Source organism: Cyprinodon variegatus, unplaced genomic scaffold, assembly GCF_000732505.1.
Source record: "Cyprinodon variegatus isolate N-32 unplaced genomic scaffold, C_variegatus-1.0 Scaffold55, whole genome shotgun sequence".
NCBI classification, from domain to species: Eukaryota; Metazoa; Chordata; class Actinopteri; order Cyprinodontiformes; family Cyprinodontidae; genus Cyprinodon; species Cyprinodon variegatus.
Window position 1 is genome coordinate 1,095,098 of NW_015150508.1, and position 25,774 is coordinate 1,120,871.

Consider the following 25,774-nt stretch of genomic DNA (forward strand, 5'->3'; position numbering starts at 1 on the left):
TTGTTTTGTTTTTATGACCGAAATTGCGGAAAACAACTCGTGAAGTTTGACCAGCTAGAAGAGCGAGGTGCGCGAGAACGCTGGGACCCTTTCTCCACCTGGATCTCCGCTTTTTTTGGCCCTCATGTCCCTCCATCGTCGGACTAAACTCGCTCTCACTTCCTCACCGCCTCGGCCGTATCTAGACCCACAGTGTGTAGAACAGACCACGCTTCAATATTGGGCATAAATTAAAAATGTCTGTGTCAAGCTCACTGCAACACACTGCTGTAAGAGTAACCAGGAAGCGAGGTTGGAGTGCAAAATAGGTTTAGCGCCACCACAGCACGGGAGGAGAATTACGTTCAGGAGCAAATGGATAAAAATAGACCAGAGGGAAAAAAAAAAAACATGAATCGATTGTCTTGCGGACGTATTAATGCATCGGATCGTCGGCTGTTGGATCGATGCATTGATACAAAATGATTATTATTTACACCCCTAATCCTTCCCTTGCCTGTACTTTGCATTGTGTGTTGGGAACAGACTTTTTCTTCCACTGTAACAACGTACATACCAGTAATGTTCCGTACAGTGGTTAAGTGAACGCTCACTAGAAAACAGTCTGTTTATATCTTGTCTGCTTTTTGTTGTTGGTCCTCATATATGACACTTGAAGTTTCTTTGTGTGATATCGTGCTGCTCCTTTGTCTTTGGCTCACCTCTTCAGTCTAATTTGAGTAAAAGTGATGGATTGGGTGTGAGAACTGTTGCGTTGGCTGTATTTGGGAAAGGCACAAATCACTGCGTGTGGAGTTGATTTGATTTCTGCATGAGCTTCCTTGGCTTAGTTTGGTCTTCAAATATCTTTCTGTGGTATTAATGTATTGTTTGTTTTGTTATTTTTTGCGCTCTTGGTCCTAACCGACTTGTGCTGCAGCTCTTTCTTTGAGTGCAAACCGTTTAGTTGAATGTGTGCGCTTGTGCTGCATGGGGCTGCACTGTTTAAATGCTACGTATAAAAACACTGCTTCATAATGTGTGGAGCTTCTTCTTCTCCCTGCAATGTTTTCCAGCTCTACATGATTCCTTTTTAAAATGCAGGTTGAAAAAGAAGCCTCTGTGCAGCCCTGGTTTGGATGTGATACGCAGCATCTTTGCTTGCTTGGTGGTTTAAGGTCATTCTAGCTGCCGCTTGTCAGAAAATATGCATTGAAGCTGTTTGATTTAACATTTTGGTCCTGGACTAAACCCTGGCTATGGCTCTTATTATCCAACCCCCTCCTCCCTTCATTCTGTATCCTCCCCCCCTGTTTTTTCATGTGCACCATCCCTCCCTCCCTGTAGGCCAGTCAGAAGAAAGATCTGATGGCAGCAGCTCAGTTTCGGGGGCGGGTCCAGGTGAGTCCTCTATTTTTGCAGAACGTAAGAGAATAGTTGGACGATTGGAAGCTGCATTATGGACACGTCCTAACTTGGAGGGTGTTTAGAGGTGTGGCAACTCAGCCGAAGCAGGATACAGGCTTTATTCAAGACTTTTGTTGGAAACTCGTTGTTAATGACAGATTCTCTAGTCGTGTCTTTGAAAAGACGGAAATAGATAAGCATGTTGGGGAAAATTTGGTTGAGGTTTTTGTGAAAGGTTGTTTTATCTACCTTTAGCTACGAATCATTGACAGTTTGTTCACTTTTCATTCTAAGCTGCTTTAAACTGATAAAGCAGTTGGATTTTCAATTATTTCTTTAAATATATTGGTCTAAAACGTCCCCCCAATCTGAATTGGACTTGTGTGTAAATTTACCCATTTAACAATAAAACAATTTCTTCTAAATGGATATGACTGAGAATAAATTGAATTAGCTAATCATATTTGCTTTGCCACTACTGACTTTTGAAGCTGGGACGTCTTACAGTCATGAAATATTTAGTTATTTCAGAATTATTCAATTATCTCCTTTTATTTCTGGATCAAAAAGTACTTGCTTGACAAAAATGCTTTGTAACTAACTATTAAACAAAATGTGACTAATATGCATATTATAACCAGCATCTGACAATGCACTAAGAAAGTTTGCCCTATTCCTCACAAATTGTCTAAGAGGTTTTTCTGCACATGCAGGCATTTTAATAGGACCAAGATGTGGATGTTGATCAGGATCGGGGGGTTTTCAGTTATACTCAGCCAGTCCTTTGATTGTTTATTTGTATGTTTGGGTAATAGGGTAGTATCCTGCTGGAGCTAAAGATCTCCACACTAACCATGACACACTCACCTCCATGGCTCACTGTTAATGAGGCTCTATAGCTGGAAGACTGAGGGAAAACGACAGGTGAAAGGAATTACTAATTAGGGAGGAGCAAACAGGCCAGATCATGACATAAATAGCAAGTGAAATAGTGAACATTCGGAGGACATTGATGCTGCTTAGGTAGTACAGGCTTCCCTACACTCAATCATAGACTCGAGCATCCAAAGAATCCCACAGGTCTTTAGAGGTTTATTGCTGTGCTTATGATATAATATACCTTTATATTAATTTGCATTTTCAGTCACAATATTTGATGCCTTTTTCTGATTATAATCTTTTTCCTTTTTTTTTTTTTTTTTTACATTATGTAGAAAAGTGTTTATATATATATATATATAAATATCACTCATCACATTTTTTAAGAGTGTCACATATTCTAAATATATATGTTTCAAATATAGATGTCACAGGGCATCATTATTATTATTTTTTCACAAGTTACTATCACCATTTTCTATTAACTAAAAAAAAACTGACATCAGCCTCTTTCAGTAAAATACAGAATAAAGCATTATATCAGTACTGGTTTGGAAATATCCTTGTAGTAACATTTAGAAAATGGTTATTTTTAATAAAGGTGTGTGAATGAATTGTGGTAGAAGAGTGTTTCTTATATCGTCTCAAAAGCGAAGCAAACGTCCATCCAGTGGCCTTATTTCCATAATAGTTTGCTCAGTGTTATGAATTAGGTGCGTTGGTGAAGGAAGAATTGACAGACAAGCATCCCAGAGATCAGAGCCTCTCTTTTTAAATTTGATCAATCATTTAAACCTTGACAGCACTTATAGCTGCTTAGATTGAGTGGTTGTACTTTCCTGCTGAGCTGAGCAGAGCAGTTTTGGGTACAAGTTGAAAAGAATATCTCTGGTTCTCATTCCCCCTCATCTATGACGTTAACCTGGATTGAAACGTCTTTAAATGCATTTTATCCAATGTTTTTATTAGCTTTTGTATTTTTCAGATAAAATAGCCCTGGAAGGAGTGGTGGTGCAGAGAGCAGAATGCAGACCTGCTGTAAGTGAAAGCTACATGAAATTAAAAAGGTATGTTATTTTTTTTCTTACACACAAGTCAGCGCCGTAGGCTAATCAATTCAGCTAACCATAGCAGTTCAATGTTCCTCATTGTCGGTTTTCTGAATTGTTTATTTAATCATCTGTCACAGGCTGCAAATCGAAGAGTCTTCCAAACCAGCTAGGTTGTCCCAACAGTTGATGAAACCTGTCACAACCAACTACAAACCTGTAGCCAATCATGAAAACAATGTAAGAGACTTATTTTTTACGATAAACTAGAATTAAAAGCAACATTAACATCCATTCTTTGAGGAAAAAAAACAATATTGGGGGCTAAATAATAAATTTTTCTTTTATATGTGTGGATGTTAAGGGTAAAAATCTCGTCACTGAGCTTATTGTTTACTTTGTTGCAGCGTGAACACGAGAGGAGGAAGAAGGAGGAGGGCAAGAGAGCGAGATCTGACAAACAGCAAGTGTTGGACATGTTGTTCTCTGCATTTGAAAAACACCAGTACTACAACATCAAAGACCTGGTGGACATCACCAAACAGCCTGTGGTAAGACTCGAGGGGCCCAGTTTCTATTGGGAAACTATGGAAACGCAGGGCACACACTGAGTCCTGTGTTCACTGAGGTTTCTTTATAACGAAATAAGTGGAACAGCTACAGCAGCTTTATATTTTAATGTTACATATGATTTATTTATTTTTTTCCCCCCACAGACTTACCTGAAGGAAATCTTGCGTGACATTGGCATCTACAACGTAAAGGGAACACACAAGAATACCTGGGAACTCAAGCCAGAGTACAGACATTACCAAGGAGAGGAAAAAACTGATGAATAGTTATTTTTAAAAAATAAATATGTAAACTTGTAAACTTGTAACTCTTGTAATGCCAGAAGTTACTTTGATCAACTTTGAGTTGTTTCTAGAAGACAAACTAAAGGTTTGTGTCCCCGTGTCCTTATTTGGTACCATGCCTGGAGGGCTCACTTTTCAGATTTCTCAGCTGCTTTTGATCACATTTCTACATGTAGATTTTATTTTATTTTTTCTAGTTTGAAGGGGAATAAACTTGTAAATGTGATGTTGAGTGATCAAAACTTCTGATTTTACTGGATTTTAAGTGTTTGAAATAAGACTTCTGTAATAAAGTTTGATTGTTACTCGTTTTAATTTTTGCCTGTGTGATTCATAAACAGCTGATCTTCTGTAAGAAAAAAAAGTGGACTACAGATTGAGCATTTTCAAGCCTTTATATAATCATGGTTTACAGCTGGAAACCCAAAACTTGGGATAAATGTGAAAAAAAGTGAAATACAAACTTGTCAGTCTTCGCAGCTTATTAGCGCAAAACACCTGCACATTTCCTTAGTTCATTAAGGTAAAAATTGATGGCTCTAATGCACTTGTTTCCTCATGGATCAAAATGAATTTCCCTGGAGCTTATCTGCATGAATGCTATGAATTTTCTAGAGGGTAAATTTAATGACTGCTATAATTGGACCTGAGCTCTTACTGAACTTATTTCGCCAGTAGGGTAAAGTCAGGTGGGGAATCCCACTCAGTCTTGGTTACACTTTTAATGTAAGAATCTGACCCAGATTCTTGAATGTTTGATGCTTTATGGAAATAAATACCAGTCAGAACCATCATAAATTAGCTAGGGCAGTGCCTTTGATGGCAGCAGGACCTCGGACCGCGTCCCGCTGTTTTTTCCTTTTTCTTTTACATCTGAAATTGTATCCTAAGTGAAATATCTTCACCCTCTACTGAACAGGCTGTTCTGAAACCTCCCATTTTGGGATCAAGTATTTATGAATTGAATTATTGCACTTGGTTTTCATCTGCTGTCAGGCTCTTATCTAACCGCTGATGTTACTAAAAGTCAAATGTGAGGGAAAACAAAAACTTTTTATAGTTGAAGCAGGATCGTAGCTTAACTCTAAATTCATCTTAATCAAAAGCAGTTTATCACCTCATTTAGAAATGTCTCTTTAAATACTATGGATGATCAAAGGTGAGAATCCATCTAAACAGTATCCTTTTTTCCTAGTTTTGATACCCTCCATTAATTATAGTTTTCAAATGCTTTTCTCTGTGGTTACCCAGCTAGTTGACTGAAAAGTCTGCTTTTGCTGTGATGAGTTGGACCCATCTTGTAAACAAATGGTGAAGAGGTTGAGATGCAATACACTTCGCATCGATTTCAACTTTTGATTTTAAACTTACATTATACTTGAAATGCTTTTCAAAATTCTCAACCAAAATGCCCTTAATACCAGAACTCTTATTGAAAAGACAGTTTGATCTACATTGTGTAAATTTAATTACTTATCAGTTGGCAAAAATAACAAAGGTTTGGAGATGGTTAATTTTGTATCATTTCTGGACAAAAAAAAAAAAAAAGTATAGATGGAGCACAAGTTGGACACTTGAATGATTTATTCTACAATCAATGACACGTTTAACTTTCTAAAGTTAAAAATGAAACTATGACATACCTCCATACCCACCAGATTTAGGCCGTGTCACAAAACATACTATTTAGACATCTCCAGATATTTGTCATATTTAAAAGCATTACTTAAGCAGTCTTTTTAAAATATCCATGTTAAAAATTTGACAACTAAATAGTTTCCACCTTTTATTTTAAGAACCTCAACAATGAAACCAATTGCAGATGTACAGCTCATAAAAAAAAATAAAATCCTGAATGATGAAACAATGAAACTGGCCAATCTTCGGGACGATGAAACCATCTCAAGCCTTGCCAGATGACTGTAGATCAGTCTTCACTTCCTGTAAGGATTTATTTGTTTTAGTACATATGCAGCATAGATAACATTCAATAACAGCCATTGAGATTTAACATATTTGAAACTTGAGGTATATATAAAATGAAGTTTATTCAAGTTGAATGATAACAATAGAGAACTTTCATCATGCCCAGCAGGTTTACCTGTTCTCCTCAATTTAGTCTGACTACTGTTAAACTTAGCAGTCAGAAAGCTCAGTTTAGCATGAGGAAGGCTCAGTTTAGCATCACTTTGCAAACCAGGAAGCCAATGATGCTGCTTCAGGTCTATCAGTGGATGCAAATCAAAATCATTCTACACACAAGCCTGTACTCACCTGCAGTTGTCAGTCGCAAACAATTCATTGGTTCCCTGCCACAACTTTAGTTGGACGTCATCTCGTTGTTACAGTACCTTTTAAGACAAGGAAATTGAAGACTTAGAGCTCACTCTAATAATTTATTCACAGTTTTTTTGTTTTAGTTTGTTCTCCCTTCTTCAATCTGAGACACCACTAAGGGGTGCATAGAAAGCGCAGGGACATTTTTTATAGCATCTGAACAAATTAAACCCAGGATATCCCACAGCAGAGAAACCAGGCTGTCAAAGATGCAATTACAATCCTCAGAATTAATTGCATAAATATCCAAACACACTTACAGAAACGCCTCTTTTTACCCCAGAGATCAGACACTGGACATTCATTTTGGAGACAAATGATGTCCTTGGTTAGTTAGTGTGCTGCCGCAGCATCTTTGATCAGGACAAGGCGATCAGGCCAATGATCATCTAATATCTGGCTCGAGGAGGGACACCATCCAATGAACGAATAGCTGGAGGAAAATAAGAAAAAACGTTACAGTACACACACCTAGAGGGATGGAGGTTGTTTCTGAGAGGATATTTATTAAATTACATTATTAGAATGTAAATGAGCCCATTGTTTCTTAAATCAATGCTGCACCACTTATTTTATAATCATCAAAATGTGCCACCTGGAACTTTTACATACATACCTGAAATGAAGTAATTATGATTATTTATTCGCAGCTGACATATGATATGTTCGTTTAGACACAGAAAAACTCGATCTATGGTTTAGTGCACGTGTCATCCTCGTGTCTGTTCATACCATTCCAGTAAAAACAGGAAACCAAACGAGACAAAAAAAAAACAAAAAACACTGCCATAATCATTAAACGTTTAGATAAACTGGATTCAACCCATTTAAATAAAATGTATTTCATTAAAACCTCAAAGGACCGAAAACATCCGATTAGCTCCAACAACGTGAGACTAGCTACTTTACACGTGCTCACTGCTCGGGAAGAAAATAAAAGTAAACCTTATAGTCAAGAGTTGCCTAATATGTCGGAATAATAGTGCGGTAATACTCACCATATAACATAACAAGTGTAGGTTTAACTCTGTTATACATTGTTAACTTCATCGTAGGTTCTTCTAACAACCAACTAGTGAAAAGAAAGCTAAAATGCTAGCTCGCGGCTTTTATAAGGAGGTTCTGCTGCTCATTGTCGCCCCCTTCCGGCTGAAAGAGAACTACAATGGACATTATCGCCCCCTGGTGTTTACAGAAGGAGATGACGGAAATAATAAGGTCTAAATAACTCACGTCAAATAGTTCAGAAACGATCTTTAGTTGTCTTGATGTTTTACACATTTATTGGATTGTTTCAATTAATTCGTAGTACATCATGATAGATTTGTTACGTTGTTACATCTGTAGATTATCGTAGTGTGTAGTGTTAAAAAAACAACAAAAAAACAACGGTGATATAAATAGTTGTCCATTGATGATGAAATCAAGCCCTTTAAGTGAAAACATAAAAGGCTGGTAAAAAAAAAGAAAAAAAAAATGCTTAAACCAAATTTAGATCGCAAGGCACACTTTCTCGCGCATGAGACGCGCTCCCGCCTCCCTTGATGATTTTGGGAGCGCGCGTCACATAAAGCTTAATTGGACTCCACCAGCCAGAGAAAGTGATCTCTCTGCAGCTTCCAGTGGATTTGTGTGAAGGCATGCTGGCACCCAAGACGATTTAAAAAAGAAAAAAAAAAGGTAACCACTGATTTAATTGTAGAAGCGCACCATTTGTTTTTAATAATCGTTGTTCTGTTTTCCTCACCTTTATGAGCGAAAAGAACCTTATAAAACACAACAACGGTCTTAAAATAGTCCTTCGAGAGCAACTGAACGTCGGACTGGAAGATTTGTTTGAAATAATTAGCTCAAATTTATTTATTTATTTTTTATTATTATTATTTTTCTTTCCAAGGCGGTACAGACCAGAGAAGGAGCCCAGTTATGTTCAGAGCTGTGTTCGGAAATAAGAAAGAAGGAGGCAAAAAAGGAGACAAAAAGACCCAGAAAAATGCAGGTAAGAATATAACTACTAATATAATAAAAGTTAAAGAGACACTTATTATGTCTACTATTATGTTGGTATTTTACAGTCTATTTATTCTGAATTATTTCCATGCCTTCTCTATAGAAATAATGAAAACACTTTATTCAGATAATGTTCAGATTCTCTTCTCCAGGGTGAGGCAAATGGAGCCATTTCAATTAGCCCAATTCATCAGTGGGTTCCAGTCCTTCACAGTGTCCCGCTGCTTTTATTTTTAAGTGTGTCAGTCAAAGTTGGACAGATCAAACATCATGACCTACTAAACAAGATTCAAAGGAACCAGTGGAATATATAGAAAGGAGAAGAAATTCACCTGCAGATTTGCAAACATGCAGCAGAGAATGGATGCAGTGCTGAACTGTCAGTGAATTAACAGCTTGGATATTTGGCAAGCTCTTGAAGCCCTATGTATTTTTCAGAGGGTGAGCTTGTCAACTTGCAGCAGTACAGAGGAGATTTCAGCTTGCACAGTGAAGCTACATAAACATAAGTAGAGCTCAGTATTAGAGCAAGCATGTTGCTTATTAATATTTAATAACGCACTGCACTGGGAAGCAAAGAACAGAGAGGAGGACATAGAACTGTGTCAGTCCCATTAAAATCAAATAGTGCGTTCACAGTACACCAACATCATTTCATCTGCTTTTAATGGTCTTGTAGATTTACAGTAGGTTATTTATAGCATTTCTCTCCAGTTTGCACTTCATAATAACAGTATTATCAGAGGTTGATGTTCTACTCGTACACCGTCATTCTAATATTTTATTTCTGGATTGCAATAAGTATTCAGTTTGTTGCAGGATGTCTTTTTGGAGATTCAGACCCACTTTTAAAAGCTTGGTTGGAATAAACAGGCAAACTGATATATAGGCAGTGGCGGTTGTAGACTAAACCTATCGTGGGGTGGGGTTGGGGGGGTGGGGGGAAAGAGAGGGGGTGCTAGGGATTTTTAATGGGAGCACAGAACAGAAGAATAACAAACACACAAAATAGTGAACCATAAAGCCAAGGTTAGAGACTCTTGATCTAATAGATTCAAACTGAAGTTATTTTAATACAGCTGAAGTGCATATTTGACTGTAATTTCTAAATAATAATTGAAGTAAATTGTAAAGATGAAATGTTAAATTGGTCCGAGGGATGAATCAGTCATAGTTTTGTCTGTCAGTGTATATCATCATAAGAAATTGATTTAGTGTTAAACAGTACACATTAATCTAATGATAGCAAAAATGTCTTAAAGTTTGTGCATTTTCCTTTAATTTGAGCAGGCAAATAAGATGATCTGCCAAAGGAATAAGAATTTTTGCTCTTCAAATAAAATTATGAGATTTTAGACACTTAAAAACAGGGAAAATGGTAATAGTCTTTAGTTTTATGTCACATGGACTATTGCTCCATTATCTGGTCAAAAGCTGGTCAGAAAGACCTAAGCAGACTCCAGATAGGTCAGAATCGGGCTGTAAGACTTGTTCTGGGATGTGCATTTCGAACCGATGTTGCTGTCTTGCATCAGAGACTTTTGTGGATGAAAGTCAAAGATAGATTGAGTTGTTTGTTCTTTGGTGTCTCTGCATAAAATCTGGACTTCACACAAACCTGTCAGCCTGTTCTCTAAACTAGAGCCTACTTACAGCAGACGCAGGCTTAATACAAGACCAGCTGTTACTCTGACTTTACCTCTGCCTCTTCCAAGAACTAATAGATTAAAAAAAACACACATTTATTTACCGGGCCATCTCTCTGTGGAATATGTTGCCAAAGAATATGAGATTTATACAAAATTATGTCTCATTTCAGTTAAATCTTATGAAATCTGTAATCAATGAGGAAATCCTGTTTGTTTAACTAGGGAAACATAATCTATGTTTTTGCTTTTCTTTGTTTGTTTTGATTGTTTTTTTTTTTTTATTATGTTGTTTCTATTGTGAGTTTTTTTGTATGTACTGATTGTGATGATTTTTGTTGAAAAGGGACCCCAGGAAGAGTAATCTTTACACTCATAGAGACTAATGGGGATCCTTAAATAAATAAATAAATAAGATAATGAATTTGTTTTTTTCTCATTTTAAACATAAATCATTATTCTATCTGCAAATTGCCTTACCTCCTTAAATTACGGGAAACAATGACTTGCCTCAATTTAAATGTTTGCACTAGGGCCCATAATAGGAGACTAGGATCAGTTTTATAGGGGCAGTGGCCCCTGATGGCCCCTGTCTAGAACCACCCATGATGTGAAGCATATGGCCTACTACATTAGAGGTTGCCAACTTAAACTCACGCTGCATCCCTGAGGTGATATATGTCCTGCTTCCTGGTTGTGTTTAATAAACAGTTTTTCATGTCTATTCCTTAAAGGTGTTGAGGTTAACATGCCCGGCATCCAGCCAAGAGGCAGCGGCCAGCGTGCCACGCACCACCACGCTCACAACGCAAGCCAACTAAATCGGAAGAGACTGACTAGAGTCGTGTCTATTTCTCTACCTTCCTCTCCGCTTCTCCCTCGCCAGGCCGACATAGTCTCCTCCCAGTCATGCGTCAAGTTCCCAGGTGGGTTACCTTGAAATAATCAACACGCAGTGATGTCTCAGTGACATGGAGCTTTGTGTGAGGGATTAGCTGCAGAGGGAGCAAGATGCTCTTGCATGGCTTTGCTTCGATTAGCAGAGCTTCTGTGCATTCAGTTGTTCCATACATGTGACAGTGAACACAGACGGTGTCCTCAGGGCCCCCCCTAAAAACAAAAGACAGATTGTCAGAGTTAATAATTCAGGGAAACAACTGAAGGCAATGTCCCTCATTTAGGTTGTTCAATGTCAGGATCTCTTTATTATTTAGGATCTATACACCAAATAAACTGGGAATTCATGAATAAAGAGAAAGTATACAATACAGTTTTTTCGATATTTTGTTAACGAGGTTTATGTAATGCCTGATATAGTCTTTAATACTTCATAACGAATAGAACTGAAACAGGGCCAATGAACTTTCAGTCATTTCTCTTTATTGCTCTAGGGGATGAAAAGATAATGAAAAAGAGTGATGCAGCTCATTTAAAGATTTTTTTTCTCTTATAAAAATAGGGCTGACTGGAACGATCAATCAGATTAATTGGGATTATTAACATTTTATTAAATTTATTGGGTATTTGTATAGAATAATTGAGTGGAGTCTACAGACTCTACAGCCTTTTGTTGACAGAATAATTTACTGAAAGGAGTTATTACACCAACACTGTACTTTGAGATTAGAAACATTCCCTGTCTGTAAGCATGTTATAAGTAGGGGTGGACCGATCGGTCAGCCGGCCGATTTATTAGCCTCGATTTCTTTCCTTTTGGGAAATCTTTGATCAGCTGATACTTAAAAGTGAAACCGATCTTTTCCATAGATCTCCCCTCTCAATGCAAAAGTTTGAAAACCGTTGCTATAAACTTTGATTTATATTTGAGAGCAGTAATTTCCGAAGTTTTTATGATTCCATGGGTACCGGTTAATGCCTTTCAGTACGATAAGTTTGAACTATTTATTTTTATTTTTTTATCTTTTACAGCTAACAGTGTCAGTTATTAAACAAAATCTATATCTATTAAATCGGTATCGACATGTCAGGCTTTTTAAAAATCGAGAATTGGTGATAGACCAGAAATCTGCAATCTTGTTCAGCTGTAGGAAAAATCTCCTATTAAGCACTGTTTGGTATCTGATTATTAATTAGTTTTTTTAAAAACTAGTCGACAAATCGATCAATTAGCAATTTATTTCAATTTATTTTTCGGCCTCTTTTACCTTGTTTTTTAATGGCAAGGTTCCAAGCATTGAATCGAGTTGTTTTACATGTTTTCACTATTATCACCTTCTATTAAGTGTACAAAAAAATGTTAAGAAACTATTTTTTTCCTAAGTTCTAAGTATTTTTTTTTGTTTGAAGATAAAATTATTTTTAATTTAGATGAACCAGTGAATTTTAAAATAATCAATTAAAACCTGCAGCAATGCTGTTTTATGAAAAGAAGATATATATTTAATTGTACAGATATTTATCAGAACTAAACCTATTAGCTGTTTGCGATTTTTGGAAACTTTGCTTTTAATATAAGCATTAAATAAAGAATTCATAATTCTGACTAAATATATAACTTTGTTGAAAAAAAAGAAGTGAAAGTAGGAGCCATTGGTGATGTCTCCATCTTCCTATTTCATAGCTTGTTCAAGCTGCTTCCTTTTGTGACATCATAGTCCTTCTAACTGCAAAGCAGAGACAAACAAAGACACACAGTAAAGGAGTTGAGTCCTGTCTGCACACTTCTATCGGAGCAGCATTGCTAAATCTCTGCAGCTGTCCTCTGTCAGATAAATTATGAGTGTTCATTTTTTCTTAAACAAAGACTGCAAAGATATTCAGGAAGTGCATCCTAGCTTAAAGTTTTCTCCAAAGGGCTCCTCTCTTGCAGCTGGATCTAAGGAACCAGAAAGGTTCACAAACTTGAAGAAAGAGGAAAAGTATCTCATATTTTGCACAAGTAGAAAAAACAAAAGCAAAATGGAAATGTAATATAAATGCAGTAAATTCCACCATGCTTAATGTTTAGGTGTAATTCAAGGTTTCAGGGCTGTTTTACATTAGGAGAAACAGTAGGTGGCAGTATCATTCAGAAAGTGGCACCAGCCATTCAGAAAAAAAACAGTCCTATTACATTTCATTGCATGCATCCTTGCCGCAGCCCAAGCAAGTAAGGAAAATTACTGCAAGTTAACATCCGTAGCGTCAGAACCTCCGATTCCTCGGTGGTCATGTGCTATTGGATATGCCACAGTGTGTTACTCAGAGTTTGTGTTTTCTTATTATTTTTATAGTTTATTACCACACAGGATTCCCCTTGAGAATATAAAACTAGCACACTCCTGTTTGCAAATGCCTCATCTTTGAACGCCTCATCTCCTCTCCAGGAGAACCTGCCTCCAACAACCCTGAGATGCTGATGCATAATTTGAGACACACCCACACATGAGTGTGCCCTGATTCCACTACCACACACGCATACACACAGCAGAGCAATGAATTTCTCATAGATAAACACCTCCAATCCCATCAATAATGTTTGCATGCATGGTCCACACTGTGTACATTCTGCGGTTTACTCCAGGGACACAATTCAGAATTCTGCACCGCAGATCTCATCTTTGGAGGCTTAATCTCCTTCTCTCGCTCTGTCTCTCTCACTTTCTTTCATCCCTCCCTTTCTCCACCCTCCAATCCCTGCCTCCCTCCCTGGCTTGCTCTTCCTCCCTCTCCCTCCTGCCTCTCTGCCGTGGCCAAAGGACGAGCAAGGAAGCCGGGGTATGTGGATGGCTCTTCCAATGCAAGAGAACCTCTCGTCTTTGCCTCCTGCCGTGGCAAGACAGACCACAGAGGTGAGAACAAGAGCGCATGGGCGTGTTTAGCATCGTGTCCGTTTTTTTGTTTTCTCAGGTACTGATCAATGAAACTGGGTAAGAATCCGAGTGAGAGTGAGGCAGAGGAATGAATGAGGTGAAAAAGTGAGGGTTTGTGTGCTAATTACTCCCTGAAGGCTGTAGGATAAGTTGTTCCCCCACCTGGAGATCTGTGTAAGGTAAATTATGTCTTTGTAGTTGAAAGTAAAGATCTGCTTAACTTAATGTTGTTTAAGCAGATTTATTTGCATCAAAGCTATCATGGGGGAAAATACGCCTCTTCAAGCTTTATCTCCCTGTTTTTTTGACCACAGGGCTGCCCTTAGGCTAAGCAGATTTCATGAGGCATCTTCCCTTCCCAGTTGCCAGGCACCTCTCAGCTTCCCGTTTCCATTGGCAACTGCCAGGTGGTTTGATGAATAGTACTGGACATGCAGTAATGTCCTTGTGTTGCTCATAATTGGACTTTGCTAACTAAAAGCAAACTTTTCTCCCTGTAAACCCCTTTGAAGCACAAATCTTTCACCAACGTGTCCTGCGGTTGAGTGTGAAAGGAGAGTTTACAACTGTTCTCTGTGCTTAAACAAAAATGGTCAACTCTCGCCTCTTAAAATCAGTCTTAGTTCTTCCAGCACTGGTCTTATTTTTCGCACAATGTGTTTTTTTGATAAGAGAAAAGGAATCCTGTATAGGATCTTAAAATGGATAACAGAAGGAGAAAAAAAGCAGTGGAGGGAGTGAGGAATGAATGTGATGTCTTAACCAAAAGATGTTTGTGAGGAGGAGTGAACTGTTCCTGTAATCCATGATGTCCCGTCATCCTGTTCTTTTTTTAAAATGCCTATTCAGTATTCATGTTACTCAGCTGAGATCAGTGCATACATATGGTATGATGATGTAGGAATGTAATGGTGGGCACAGAGATAGAGAAAAAACTGTGTTCTAGGCTCTCTTTGCTGAGGTGAGCAAACACCTCAGATTAGCCAGGGTCAACGTGTGAGAGAGTCTCCAACAGTGATGAATGAATGCAGCACATGGCCCCATGTCAGCCCATCCTCTCCTGAAGTAACGGTTGAGGCGAGAGCTGGGGCTCTCCGCTGACTTCATTGAAATTCACAGCCCGTATCGTGACAGAGAGCACCTGGCAGGCGTATGCGCAGGGAATCTCACAGCCTCGCAACAATCTCTCACCGCTGCCCCATCTGGGGGCGCGGACTGGAGGGCCACTGTGTGTACACTCATAACTGGTGCAGCTGGGGGTCGTGCTAACCTGTGGATGCATACATTGAGAGCCATCATGGGAAAAACTCAGCTAAAATGGGTGGTGCCTGTCTAATGGAGCTCTTGTTTTGTCTGACATTCTCCCAATTCAAGTTATGAACTATGCATTGTTTTTGTGTGTCTTTATCAGACCTCCACGTGGAGCCGCACCTCGGCTCCTCCCTTTCTACCCAGGAACTGATGACCAGACTATGCTTCTTATTGGGCGAAGCACCGGGCAGCACTGCTAGCTCTCCAATGGAGGACAGGAGGGAAAAGAAGGTGGGATGTATATTGATTTATAGCCTTCTGAGGCCATAAAGCAGGAAAACACATACAGAGTTGGTTTCTTTTTGACAATAAACTGTATTTTAGATCTTTTTCCCTAAGAATTCGCAGGGTTCAGTTTTTCCTCCTGCAAACCGACAGGTTTTAACTCCTCTGTGAGTCTCTTTGCCTTTGCCTTGCTCAGCCTTGGCCCATTTTCTCAGCCTCATTCCACCACCTGAGCTCCAGATTCAGTCAGCTTTACAGAGATAGCATGGTTCATGTGAGGAATGTGGGTTGTCCTGGCTAAGATAGATGAGGCTATGGTATAATGGGAATAAGAAGGAGCTGTTTAAAATCCACCGCCTTAAACTCCCGACAGTTTCTGTGTTGCAGAAACATTACATCAGTAAAGAAGAGGCTGTAAAAGCACATAAACAAATGAAGGCAATTTTTGCCACAAAAAACTTGGCAGTTTAGTACTGAAATCTCTAAAAAAAGTAATAAAAAAAAAATTATTTCTTTATTAATACAATCAGGATTTTATCTCTAGAGTTTTAACATTGCATGCTTTGGTGATTTTTTTTCATTGTTTCCTTTGTTGGTATTGTTCAACAAAATTCATAACATTTCATCAAAGAAAATCTTTTATCTTTTAGAACATTTAAAAAGTAAGTTGCACATTTCTCTAGAAACCAAATTAGTCTATAAGTATAACTATAATCAGGCATACTTTTGAAAATTGAAGACACAACTTTTGGTTCCTATCCCAATGTTGGTTCAAGGCCGAAGCTGTTACACATGTTGAACTTAAGGACAAATTTGGGTACAAACTCCACTCTTTAAATGTAGAGCAAATAAGGACAACTTTTATTCCTAGAGACTCATATTGACTTAAAGCACTTGATGTACCATACTAATAATAATAACAATAATTGAACTTTATTGATCTCAAACTGGAGAAATTTACCTCTGCATTTAACCCATCCCCTTGGGGAGCAGTGGGCTGCCATTGTGCGGCACCCAGCGAGCAGTGTGGGGTTAAGCGTGTTGCTCAGGCAGGCTAAGGGGTCCTTGCAACCTTCTCAGAGCACAAGGCCACTGCTCTGAACCACTAGGCCAGCACTCCCACAAAAGAAGAGAAAATATATTTAAGGCAGATGTAGTTTAAAATATTTTCAAGTCTTTCCTCATCGTGCTCAGGTAGCACACTTCCTTGAACAACCATTGAAAGGTTTTTATTTAATTTACCAAGCAACAATCCAAATAATCCAGGATTTAGCAGCTTTTAACATTATTCAGTTTGCTATAAAACATGCAACAGATTCCCTCTCTGAGATATAAGAACATTTCTTTATAGCAGCACTATTTGGGTCCAGAATTTTACTACATTTTTGGGAGATTTTTCCGCTTTTTTTGTTGATTTTCAGCTGGGTCTGTGAAAAAGCTGCACTGTTAGACAGATAGCCTCAGATTTTAACATCTAAATATTTAATACCGGTATGCAGTCCAGTTCAAGCTCAGTTCCAACTACAAAATTCTCATGTGCCAAAACATGAGCATAACACACCCAAATCATTACCCCTCTACCTCCATGGTTGACCATTAATATGGGCTGTTTTTGCATTCATGTCCCTCAACTGAAGTTGTAAGGATATAAATGCATGAGTTTAGTTACTGAAAAGTGAGTTTTAGAAACAACTCATTACATTTTGATTTAAGTAACCAAAAAAATAATTGAGTTCATTTTTGAATTAAGTTACATTTCATTGTACACTGCAAAAACGATCTAGGAGTAAGTCAACATTTCTTATATTGTTCATTTACCCTTAATTTGGGTAGATAAATAAGATGAATTGCAAATGGAATGGAATTTGTATTTTTACTCTTAAAATAAAAGAATGAGATAATATGCACTTGAAATGAGACAAGGTAATTGTTCTTTTCATATTTTAAATGTAAATTGTCTTGTTCCAGTGTCTCATTTATCTCCTCAATTCAAGAAAAAATACACTTATTTTAAGAAAAAACAACCTGAAATATAGATTTTTTCCAGTGAGAGGAAAGACTTTCTTCTGATAACTCATACAGAAAGGCCATGTTTTTTAGTTTGTTCTAAGTTTTCTATTATGAGCTTAAAGATTTACTTTGCTATTTTCTGCGAGTACTGAAAACTCTGACCTGTATGTGGAATGAATGGAGGTAAGACTGGCTGCTGCCTTAAAGTACAACTCACATCGCCCCATAGCCTTAATTCTGCTCACGTGCTGCCTGGTGGTGCCGCCCAGGGGACCGAATGATGTGCTTGGCAAATTGTTTCCTCTGCCTTTACATTCAAACACTTAAGCAATATTTTAACTAAAATGTTTGTGTAGTACTTTGCATTTCAAAGATTTAGAGTGATACAACATGCAGAAATAAGCTTTTGGTTTTGCTCAATGGAAGTGATTTTTTATGTTTGTCTTTTATTCCCATTTTCACGTTCAAATTAGATATATTGTTTAGACCAAATGGATTGGGTTCTCTCCGGGTACTCCGGCTTCCTCCCACAGTCCAAAAACATGACTGTTAGCTTGATTAGCTTATCCAAATTCTCCTTAGGTGTGAGTGTGTACGGTGAATGGTTGTTTGCCCGGTTTGTCACTGTGTTGACCTGCGGCGGACTGGCGACCTGTCTAGGTTGTACCCTGCCTCTCGCCTGTAGACTGGACCTCACCTTGGGATAAGGGTGACAGAAAATGGATAGATGGATAGATGGATGGATGCCATATGTAGAGAATGGGTTTGAGAGTAAAGACTGAAAATTGAAATAGTTCCATACATTTTTGTTGTCCTTTTCCATGGTTTTCCAGACATAAACATAAGGTACATAAAAAAAGATTTAAAGACTACTGACAGAGTAAGATGTACTAAAAATGTTCCTCTTTCTCTGACGTGTCTTCAAATGAGTTTTATTCATTTTAATGTTGAATTTCTTTCTCTTCTTGCTTCTAATTTATAGAGCGACACCTCTGTCCAAGGAGGGAGTCCCAGCTCCACCCTCACCTGTAGCACCACCTCCCCTTGTACAGAGAGTCCCACATCTACCCTGAGCACCAGTGCTGGAGGCCAGTCCCTACCCCAGCCTTTACCCTCATCCTCTCCACACCGTGGCTCCAGGACCAGCCCCTGTGGGACCCTCTCCAGCCCTGCACACAGCCCTGCTCCCTGTCCTACTTCTGGGCTTATCTCTGTGAGCAGTCCTGGGCCTCCATCTCAGAGCCCCACCTCCACCTTAGAGAGCAAGGATAGTGGCATTATAAGTGAGTATGACATGATCTTATAGATGATATTCTCTCACCTTATGTAAGGTTGTGTTAATATTATTATTTTTTTTTATCTGTGGCTGAAGCATTTCTTTTACAGGACTGTAAGCCAAAGAGTAAACAAATTCACCTGAAACATCATTATTGACCAATTTCTTTTGAAATTGTATTTTAAAGCCAAAGGAAGTTGTTGGGAACATAATTAGGATTTCAATCTTCAAACTTGCGCCCTAACCTCACATGTGGTTTTTCTGAGCTGCTTGTGCCACTTCGGCCTTAAGGCTTCAGCTCCCTGCTGTCAAAACTAGGACAGCGCTGTCTTTGTTGCGTATGGGTCTGATTCTCTCAAAATAGGACACTTTTTTGCTCCTTAAATAGAGTTTATATTTATAGTTGATTACAAAAGACACATCAAGTGCAGCGAAGTCCTGCTGATCAAAGAGGTCATGTCTCCTGTTTCTCTCTGTTGATTGAGAAAAGGTGTGTTGTTCAAAAAATAAGGCCCCAAACTGTTCATGGATTGTACATCTTAAACTGTGGTTTGTTTTTCCTGTTTCAGCAACCATCACAAGTTCCTCTGAGAATGAGGAACGCAGCACTTCCAGTGATGTTCTAACAAAGGAGGAGAGCCCAGGGGGCAGCACTAGCGTCATGGTCCAAGCAAGTGACGAGCACCATCCTGGGCAAAGCAGAGACAATCTGCCAGCCACACAACTCGAGGCCTTAGCCAGAACTGAGGTGATGGAGCCCCGGACTCCACCAGCGCCAAAAAGACCCCTCCCACAGCACCACCTTCAAGGCCCCTCTTCACTAGTGATGCCCCGGCCAAATTCAGTGGCAGGTAGAGTTTTTATTATTTTTTTTTACTATCTATGAAGATAGCTCACATGGATAAGGTTTACGAGAAAATAAAAACAACCTTTCTGCCCCCTACAGAGCTCATGAATAACATGAATTTCTCTAAATCAGGTCACAGTTTCTAATCAAGGAGCAGAGACTTTAGAAAAGCTGAATATAGTCCTGATCATAACTCATCTTTATGCTGTTTTTATGCAATTTTCTGTCTTGGTTCTTGCAAAACTTTAACAAATGAGACATAATTAGCGAGAAAGTGAATGAGTTGCCAATGCTTCCATTATACTGAACATGAAGTAGGCTAATGAGAGCATAGATGTAACAGCTGTGACCTGGGTGATTAATTAATGGAGTGATTAATTTGGTGTGAATGGTAGTGATTGAATCGATTGTCGATTCGATACTTTCTAAATACTGTAAAGGCGTAATCCAGCATATCTCTGTGCTGCACAGCGCCTCCAAATGTGCTCTACTTACCACTAGTAACGCTCGGCGAGCAGCACCAGTTAGAAGTCCTGCGAGGCCTCCAGTTGTCATAAAAGTAACGCCGCCCCTCCCCTTTTCTCCACAGTCACGATCTATTGCTGGTGCACAAGGCTCTTTTTCTTCCCTTAGATGTCAGTTCATTTGTGTCGAAAGCAAAAGAGAGAGGTTCCCTAAGGAGCGGATTCACAGTAAAGCCTGCCAGTTTCTTTCTGTCAGCTGCTGCTTTCATTTAGACTCTCTTGATGTAATTTGGAATAAAGATGAACCAAACCGCTTGTACAGTGGCAGCAAGAATCCATTTTCACATTAATTTCAAATCCAAGCCCATGAAGCTTAAGGCAAATTGTGACAAACAACTTAATATTACTCTAAATTCTTTCCTACAGCACTATGAGAAATGTAATATCACATAAATATTCTTGATAGAAAATGGGCCCTAATATGAACTAGGAGAAGAAAACTTCAGAGGAATGTCTTAATCATTTTATCTAATGAAAATGCAGCATTTCAAATAAAACAAAAACCTAAATGAAAAATGGTGCTTGTTTCAGTTTTCATGTTTAGTTAATTTCACAGATTGAAAGGCTAAATGGCTGTTTGTTCTCAGTGTTATGCTCATAATCTGAAATTATAGATGAAGTAGCTCTTTTATACTAAGACATTTTTTAAAAAAAGGCTTGCTCTCCCATCTTGGCATCGAAGATTTCCAAGAAAAAGGTTTTCAGTTTGTCTATTTACTAGCGCTGAACGATTTTGCAAAAAATCTAAGTTGCAGTTATTTTTAACTGGTATTGCAATTTTATTTTGATTTTCCTTTGCACTAACCATAAGCTCGTTGATGTGTCATGCCAGGCTTTTAGTTATTGAAAGCTTGCTTATCTCCATTGTTGCAGGACTTTACTTTAACCTTTGTGCGAAAAAGTTTTACATGGATCTACGTGCTGGCTACAACTCTCTCTACCTTTCTGTGTGGTGACGAACCCACTTCAAGCATTTTACTGCCACTTACAGGGCAGGAGGGATAAATGTTGTTTATTACTCTTGTTAAATATAGTGTTATTAAAATTGCATTTTGTCAAATTGTGATTATATTGCAAATGCAATGAATCTCCTAGCCCTACTATTTCCTCAGGTGAAAGCCTTTTACTATCTGTTTTTCTATGATCAGCTGAGTTCAGCTCGACTGGAGCATAACAGGAGTAATTTTAACATAACTGAATAAAAATTTTAATGGATTCTACATAACTGGAAGTTAATTTGATCTATTTGTCTTGTAAAGTTGCATAAAGTGATGGTTGCTTGGAGGTGATGCTGTGCACATTAGATGAATTGAATAGACCATCATGTTTTTATTTTTCCTGCAAGAAGATTGTGCAATAGGATTCTTCAGTGTCCTTCACTTTTGTTTGCCGTGTGCTGCACCAAAAGCTGCTAATGACGTATTCACTGCTTTTCTGCTGAAACTCAAGTGTTAGCAGCAATCTTTATAAAGTATACACTGCTACTATAAAAAAAAAAAACTATATATTAATGTGACACATTCAATTTCAGTTTAGTGTATTTGACAGCTTTGTAAACTCCTTTTCCTACTTTTTTCTGTAAAACTTAGCAACTTGGGGTTTCAAACTGCTTTTTATGTCCTTAAAAAACTGTACAAATTAAAGCAGGAAATAAATTTATTTACAGAAGTTGAACCCATATCTACTTTTAAAGCTCTAGTAAACCTTGTTTCTATGTTACCTGTGTGAATCCACTGAGTAAATGGCTACTGTACTTTGCTCTTGTAGTAAGGTCTTCTAATGGGAAAGAAATAATACAAAGCAAAATCTTTCCTCTGCCGTCCTTCAAGCAGAGCAACCACTGCTGCACAGGTTATGATTATAATTGGAGAGCTCCAACTGTGCCTTTTTTTCAGATTATGTTACCTTCAAACTCACTAAGGCTCTTTTTTTTCACTTCTTGCCAATCTTTTTGCTGACCTTGTGTAGAAATTGTGATTGCTAATTCTAATTCTGAAATATCTTAAAAATCAGAACTCATATTTGAGAACGGCATCACATCCAACTCTACTTGGGGAGAAATCCTTGAGCTTTCTGTGCTGTCATGAGCTGTGATGATGTAAACTATTTCAAGCTATATAGGAAAATCACAATGCATCCTCTCTTTGTGTTATTGCATCATTGAAACCATGCAGTCTGTTCAAACAGATGTCGAGTCCAATGATTGTGACTTATGTAGATAGAAATAACTCAAATAGACGAGATTAGGTTGTGTCTATTGGTACATGCCTTATGAGAATATGTTCTGTTGGTTTTTAAAGTTGGGGTTGGTGAGGACTTATGACTGTTTTAAATCTGACTCTAGAGGGTGTTTCCTGTTGGTTTTCTAAACGGACTTATTTGGAGTATTTCTGGTGTAAGGGATTGGTGAATGACAAAATGCATTTAGTTATCCTATCACCAAATGCTTGTTGAGAATAAGAAATTGCTGCAAAGATGAACATTTTAAGGAACTAACTGGGTTTAAACAGATAGAAAAAATGTATTCATTTGGAAGGCTGGTGAAGATTCTCATTCATCCAGGTCATATTCATTCCAAAAAAGTTTCAAAACAATCCACTGAAATTGGTTTCCAAGTTTGAAGACATTTCACTTCCCATCCCGGGAGCTTTTTCAATTCAAAATTCCTTCCTGCTATCATTTAAACCCTCCACCCCCATGCAGGGGACAAAACATCTCGTCTGGGCAGCTAAGCCAACAATTGCCCATAACGACCCCCCTTTCAGAGGTATAGCCCAGTATATTATATTGCAGGCTAACAAAGAACCCATAATGACTCCCCATTTCTAAGGGGTGCAATGTTTGGCTTAGAATGTTTTCTAAGCCAAAACAAGTTTTTGGGGCTACTCTATAAAGCTTCAAACTCAACGCCAATTCTGACATTTTGAATTGAAAAAACTTCCTGGATGGGAAGCAAAATGTCTTGGAAACCAAGTCCAGTGGATTGTTTTTTTTAACTTTTTTGGAATTAATTTAGAATAATAAACAGAACTTAACTGCACTGTTTCTTGTTTATTTCTTTTAACACATTTAAAGATTTAATTCAGTAGTTGTGTTTCCATTAATCACTGAATTTCACCAGTGTAATTATGAAAATAAATTGGCTAAAATTGAAACGTTTTTAATATGCAAAAAAGAAACTCATGTTTTTTAAAACAGTTTTTATGCTATGATTAGGTGGTTTTACGTGCTTTTCAAAATTCTGATATTTCCTAAAACTGCACTGGAAACACTTTTTTGGCATCAAACGAGTCACGTGATCTGCAGCTGGACCTTATTGCCTCATTAAAATACAAAGATGAAGACGGAAAGCAGTTGGAGAATGATGGCGTTAATTATTTGTATTCATGAGGAGTTGGAATATTTTTTACCTTTAGTTTATGAAGATGAGCGCAATGAGTGCTAGAGCTGTGTTTGAAATAAGGAAATACCTCATTTGTTTACATCGACTGCTGCCATGCTGTCTTCAAGAGTTATCACGTGAACATAAACGCAGTTTAATTGCATTTCTTATTTAATGGGAACACAGAAATTGCCAAAAAAAATGCTTTATTGAAATTAGCAGAATATTGACATAGCCTTGCACAAATTTGTAATGGAAATGCAGCTTATGGCACTTAATTTGAACCAGTATATAATTAGATTGTATTGTCTTTATGTGTCCTATAGCTCTGGTAATGTTATCCATACAGTATATCTGTTGTTTTAACAGAATTGGAGCAAACACTAGACATGACAGGACTATATTTTAAGGGAAATTCCTTATTTCAAACAATGTTATTCTATTTTGTTGTTTTTATCTTTATAGGATAATACAGGCCATTTAACAAGCATCATTTAGCAAGTAAATCCTTCCTGCAGTCAGCCACTTAATAGTGATGTCAGTCATAGCTTGTAACAGTAGTTTAAAAATGCTGCTACTTTAAGATTAATGAAGCTGTTTTACTTTCTAAACCATGTGTATTTTGGAGTAAAATTTCCAATCAAAGTTTTCTTTTTTGTGAGTGAAGAAAAAGTGTGGTATCCCTCATTTAGCCAGCTGACTGGAAGTACTCCTCAGTAGATGGGTAATGTGCACCACTGGATTATGAAATCCAAAAGGGTTTCTATTCAGCACTTTCTCTGGCATCTCATTAAAAGGACTTCAGATTGTAGGGCATGGTTATGGAAGAAAGAAACTGGGATTTGGAAACTCTAACCTGTCAGGGTATTCTGAATATAATCGTATAAGAAAGAGAAAAAAAAACAACTTTTTAAACAAAATAGATTTTCTTAGCTTCTCTGTAACAGAAAAGCTTGTCAACCCCTCTAAGACACTGAGAGCTCACTGGGGTCTGAACAGTTAACCTTTAAAAGTGTTGAAGGATCAACAAGACTTTAGGGGCAATCAGCTAAACAGTCATCAGGTGCAAGGATGATTGTGGGCAGTGAGTGTGGGATAGTTTGGATGGTGAACGTCTGGAAGGATGAGCTGGTTTGGTGTCTCTGTGTCAAAACTGGCTGAAAACATGTTTTTACTCATTCCCTGCATTGTTGGTTCTTTCAGACATTTGGCCTGGCTGTCTTTAGCCAGTAATCTCTTTCTCTCTCTCATCCCACTCTACACCTCCTTCACACTGTTTTTCTGCAGACTGTGCTCCGTCCTCTCACTGTGGATGTTCTTTCAAGCTGCAATTCTCCACTCTCATTTGTAACTGCATGCATGTGCCGTGTCCTGAAAGCTTTCTCCAATATGTTGGAGGAAAAGTCTGCTTTTTGTTTCGTTTTTCTTTTCCGCTGCATATTTCTTGCACCACACCGATCTGGTTGTATTATTATAATTCATCATAGTGCTTTGAACTACTTTTTTCTTTTACATAAAAGAGGTCCATGTTGTCCACAGAACAGGTTTTATGCTCTCTTAACAGCCCAGTAAATTATAATATTCATAGGGCTTCAATCACAGTCTCTCACAGTAACACTGCTGTTTCTGGAGGATGATTGACTCAAAGGGCTAGCAGATGTATCAGAAAGAAAAAGATGGTAGAAGTGTGGGTTGAGAGATGTACAGTAATTTAATAAATCTTAGTGCTTTTTCTCACTGTTTGAAATATGTAAATAAATTGAAATGAGAAATATTTGTTTTAACTAAAACGTATTAACATGATTTCTTGTATTGGTAGGGCTATCAGGGCTCAGTCAAATGATTAAAGACTTTGTGCTATCTCTATGTACAAAAAAATGGTACATTTTTATCACTTGTTTGTTTGTATTTATAGTATTTTAGAGTGCAGCACTATTCCCATGTGGTTAGAGATAGCTGTAAGATCTCTTTTCCACACACAAACACACACACACACACACACACACACACACACACACACACACAAACACTCTCGTCTTGCTATATGTAGTGAGGACCATCTGTTGACTTCCATTGAGTTTCAGTCATTTTTAATCCTTTAAATGCCCTAACACTAACAATAACCCTAAACCTTACCATTACAAACTCTAACCAAATTGAAATCTTAGCCCTAAACCTAACCGTTTGTAAAAATGTTTTCACTCCAAAGGTTAAAAACTGAAA

At 37.9% G+C, this 25,774-nt stretch overlaps 2 protein-coding genes and 1 long non-coding RNA gene across 4 annotated transcripts in view; 2 read left to right on the forward strand and 1 right to left on the reverse strand.

Annotated features, from left to right (window-relative positions):
• gtf2f2 (general transcription factor IIF subunit 2) overlaps positions 1 to 4,161 on the forward strand; it is a 7,961-nt gene extending 3,800 nt beyond the window's left edge. The window contains exons 5-9 of one of the 2 annotated variants that reach the window (XM_015371304.1): positions 1,327 to 1,380; positions 3,251 to 3,332; positions 3,455 to 3,554; positions 3,722 to 3,865; positions 4,031 to 4,161. In XM_015371304.1, the coding sequence (XP_015226790.1) occupies positions 1,327 to 1,380; positions 3,251 to 3,332; positions 3,455 to 3,554; positions 3,722 to 3,865; positions 4,031 to 4,153 (503 nt within the window). In that variant the 3' untranslated portion in view covers positions 4,154 to 4,161. The remainder of the gene's footprint in view (positions 1 to 1,326; positions 1,381 to 3,250; positions 3,333 to 3,454; positions 3,555 to 3,721; positions 3,866 to 4,030) is intronic. The other variant, XM_015371305.1, reaches the window with a different exon arrangement.
• Positions 4,162 to 5,793: 1,632 nt separating this feature from the next.
• LOC107082523 lies at positions 5,794 to 7,638 on the reverse strand. The gene is made up of 4 exons (XR_001481138.1): positions 7,507 to 7,638; positions 6,769 to 6,941; positions 6,446 to 6,522; positions 5,794 to 6,112 (listed from the first exon to the last, which is right to left on the reverse strand). It is a non-coding gene; the product is annotated as an uncharacterized LOC107082523 (long non-coding RNA).
• Positions 7,639 to 8,408: 770 nt separating this feature from the next.
• LOC107082540 (protein TANC1-like) overlaps positions 8,409 to 25,774 on the forward strand; it is a 55,429-nt gene continuing 38,063 nt past the window's right edge. Inside the window, exons 1-6 of the mRNA XM_015371280.1 lie at positions 8,409 to 8,507; positions 10,899 to 11,090; positions 13,863 to 13,955; positions 15,388 to 15,518; positions 18,505 to 18,805; positions 19,368 to 19,649. Of these exons, the coding sequence (XP_015226766.1) occupies positions 8,435 to 8,507; positions 10,899 to 11,090; positions 13,863 to 13,955; positions 15,388 to 15,518; positions 18,505 to 18,805; positions 19,368 to 19,649 (1,072 nt within the window). The 5' untranslated portion in view covers positions 8,409 to 8,434. The remainder of the gene's footprint in view (positions 8,508 to 10,898; positions 11,091 to 13,862; positions 13,956 to 15,387; positions 15,519 to 18,504; positions 18,806 to 19,367; positions 19,650 to 25,774) is intronic.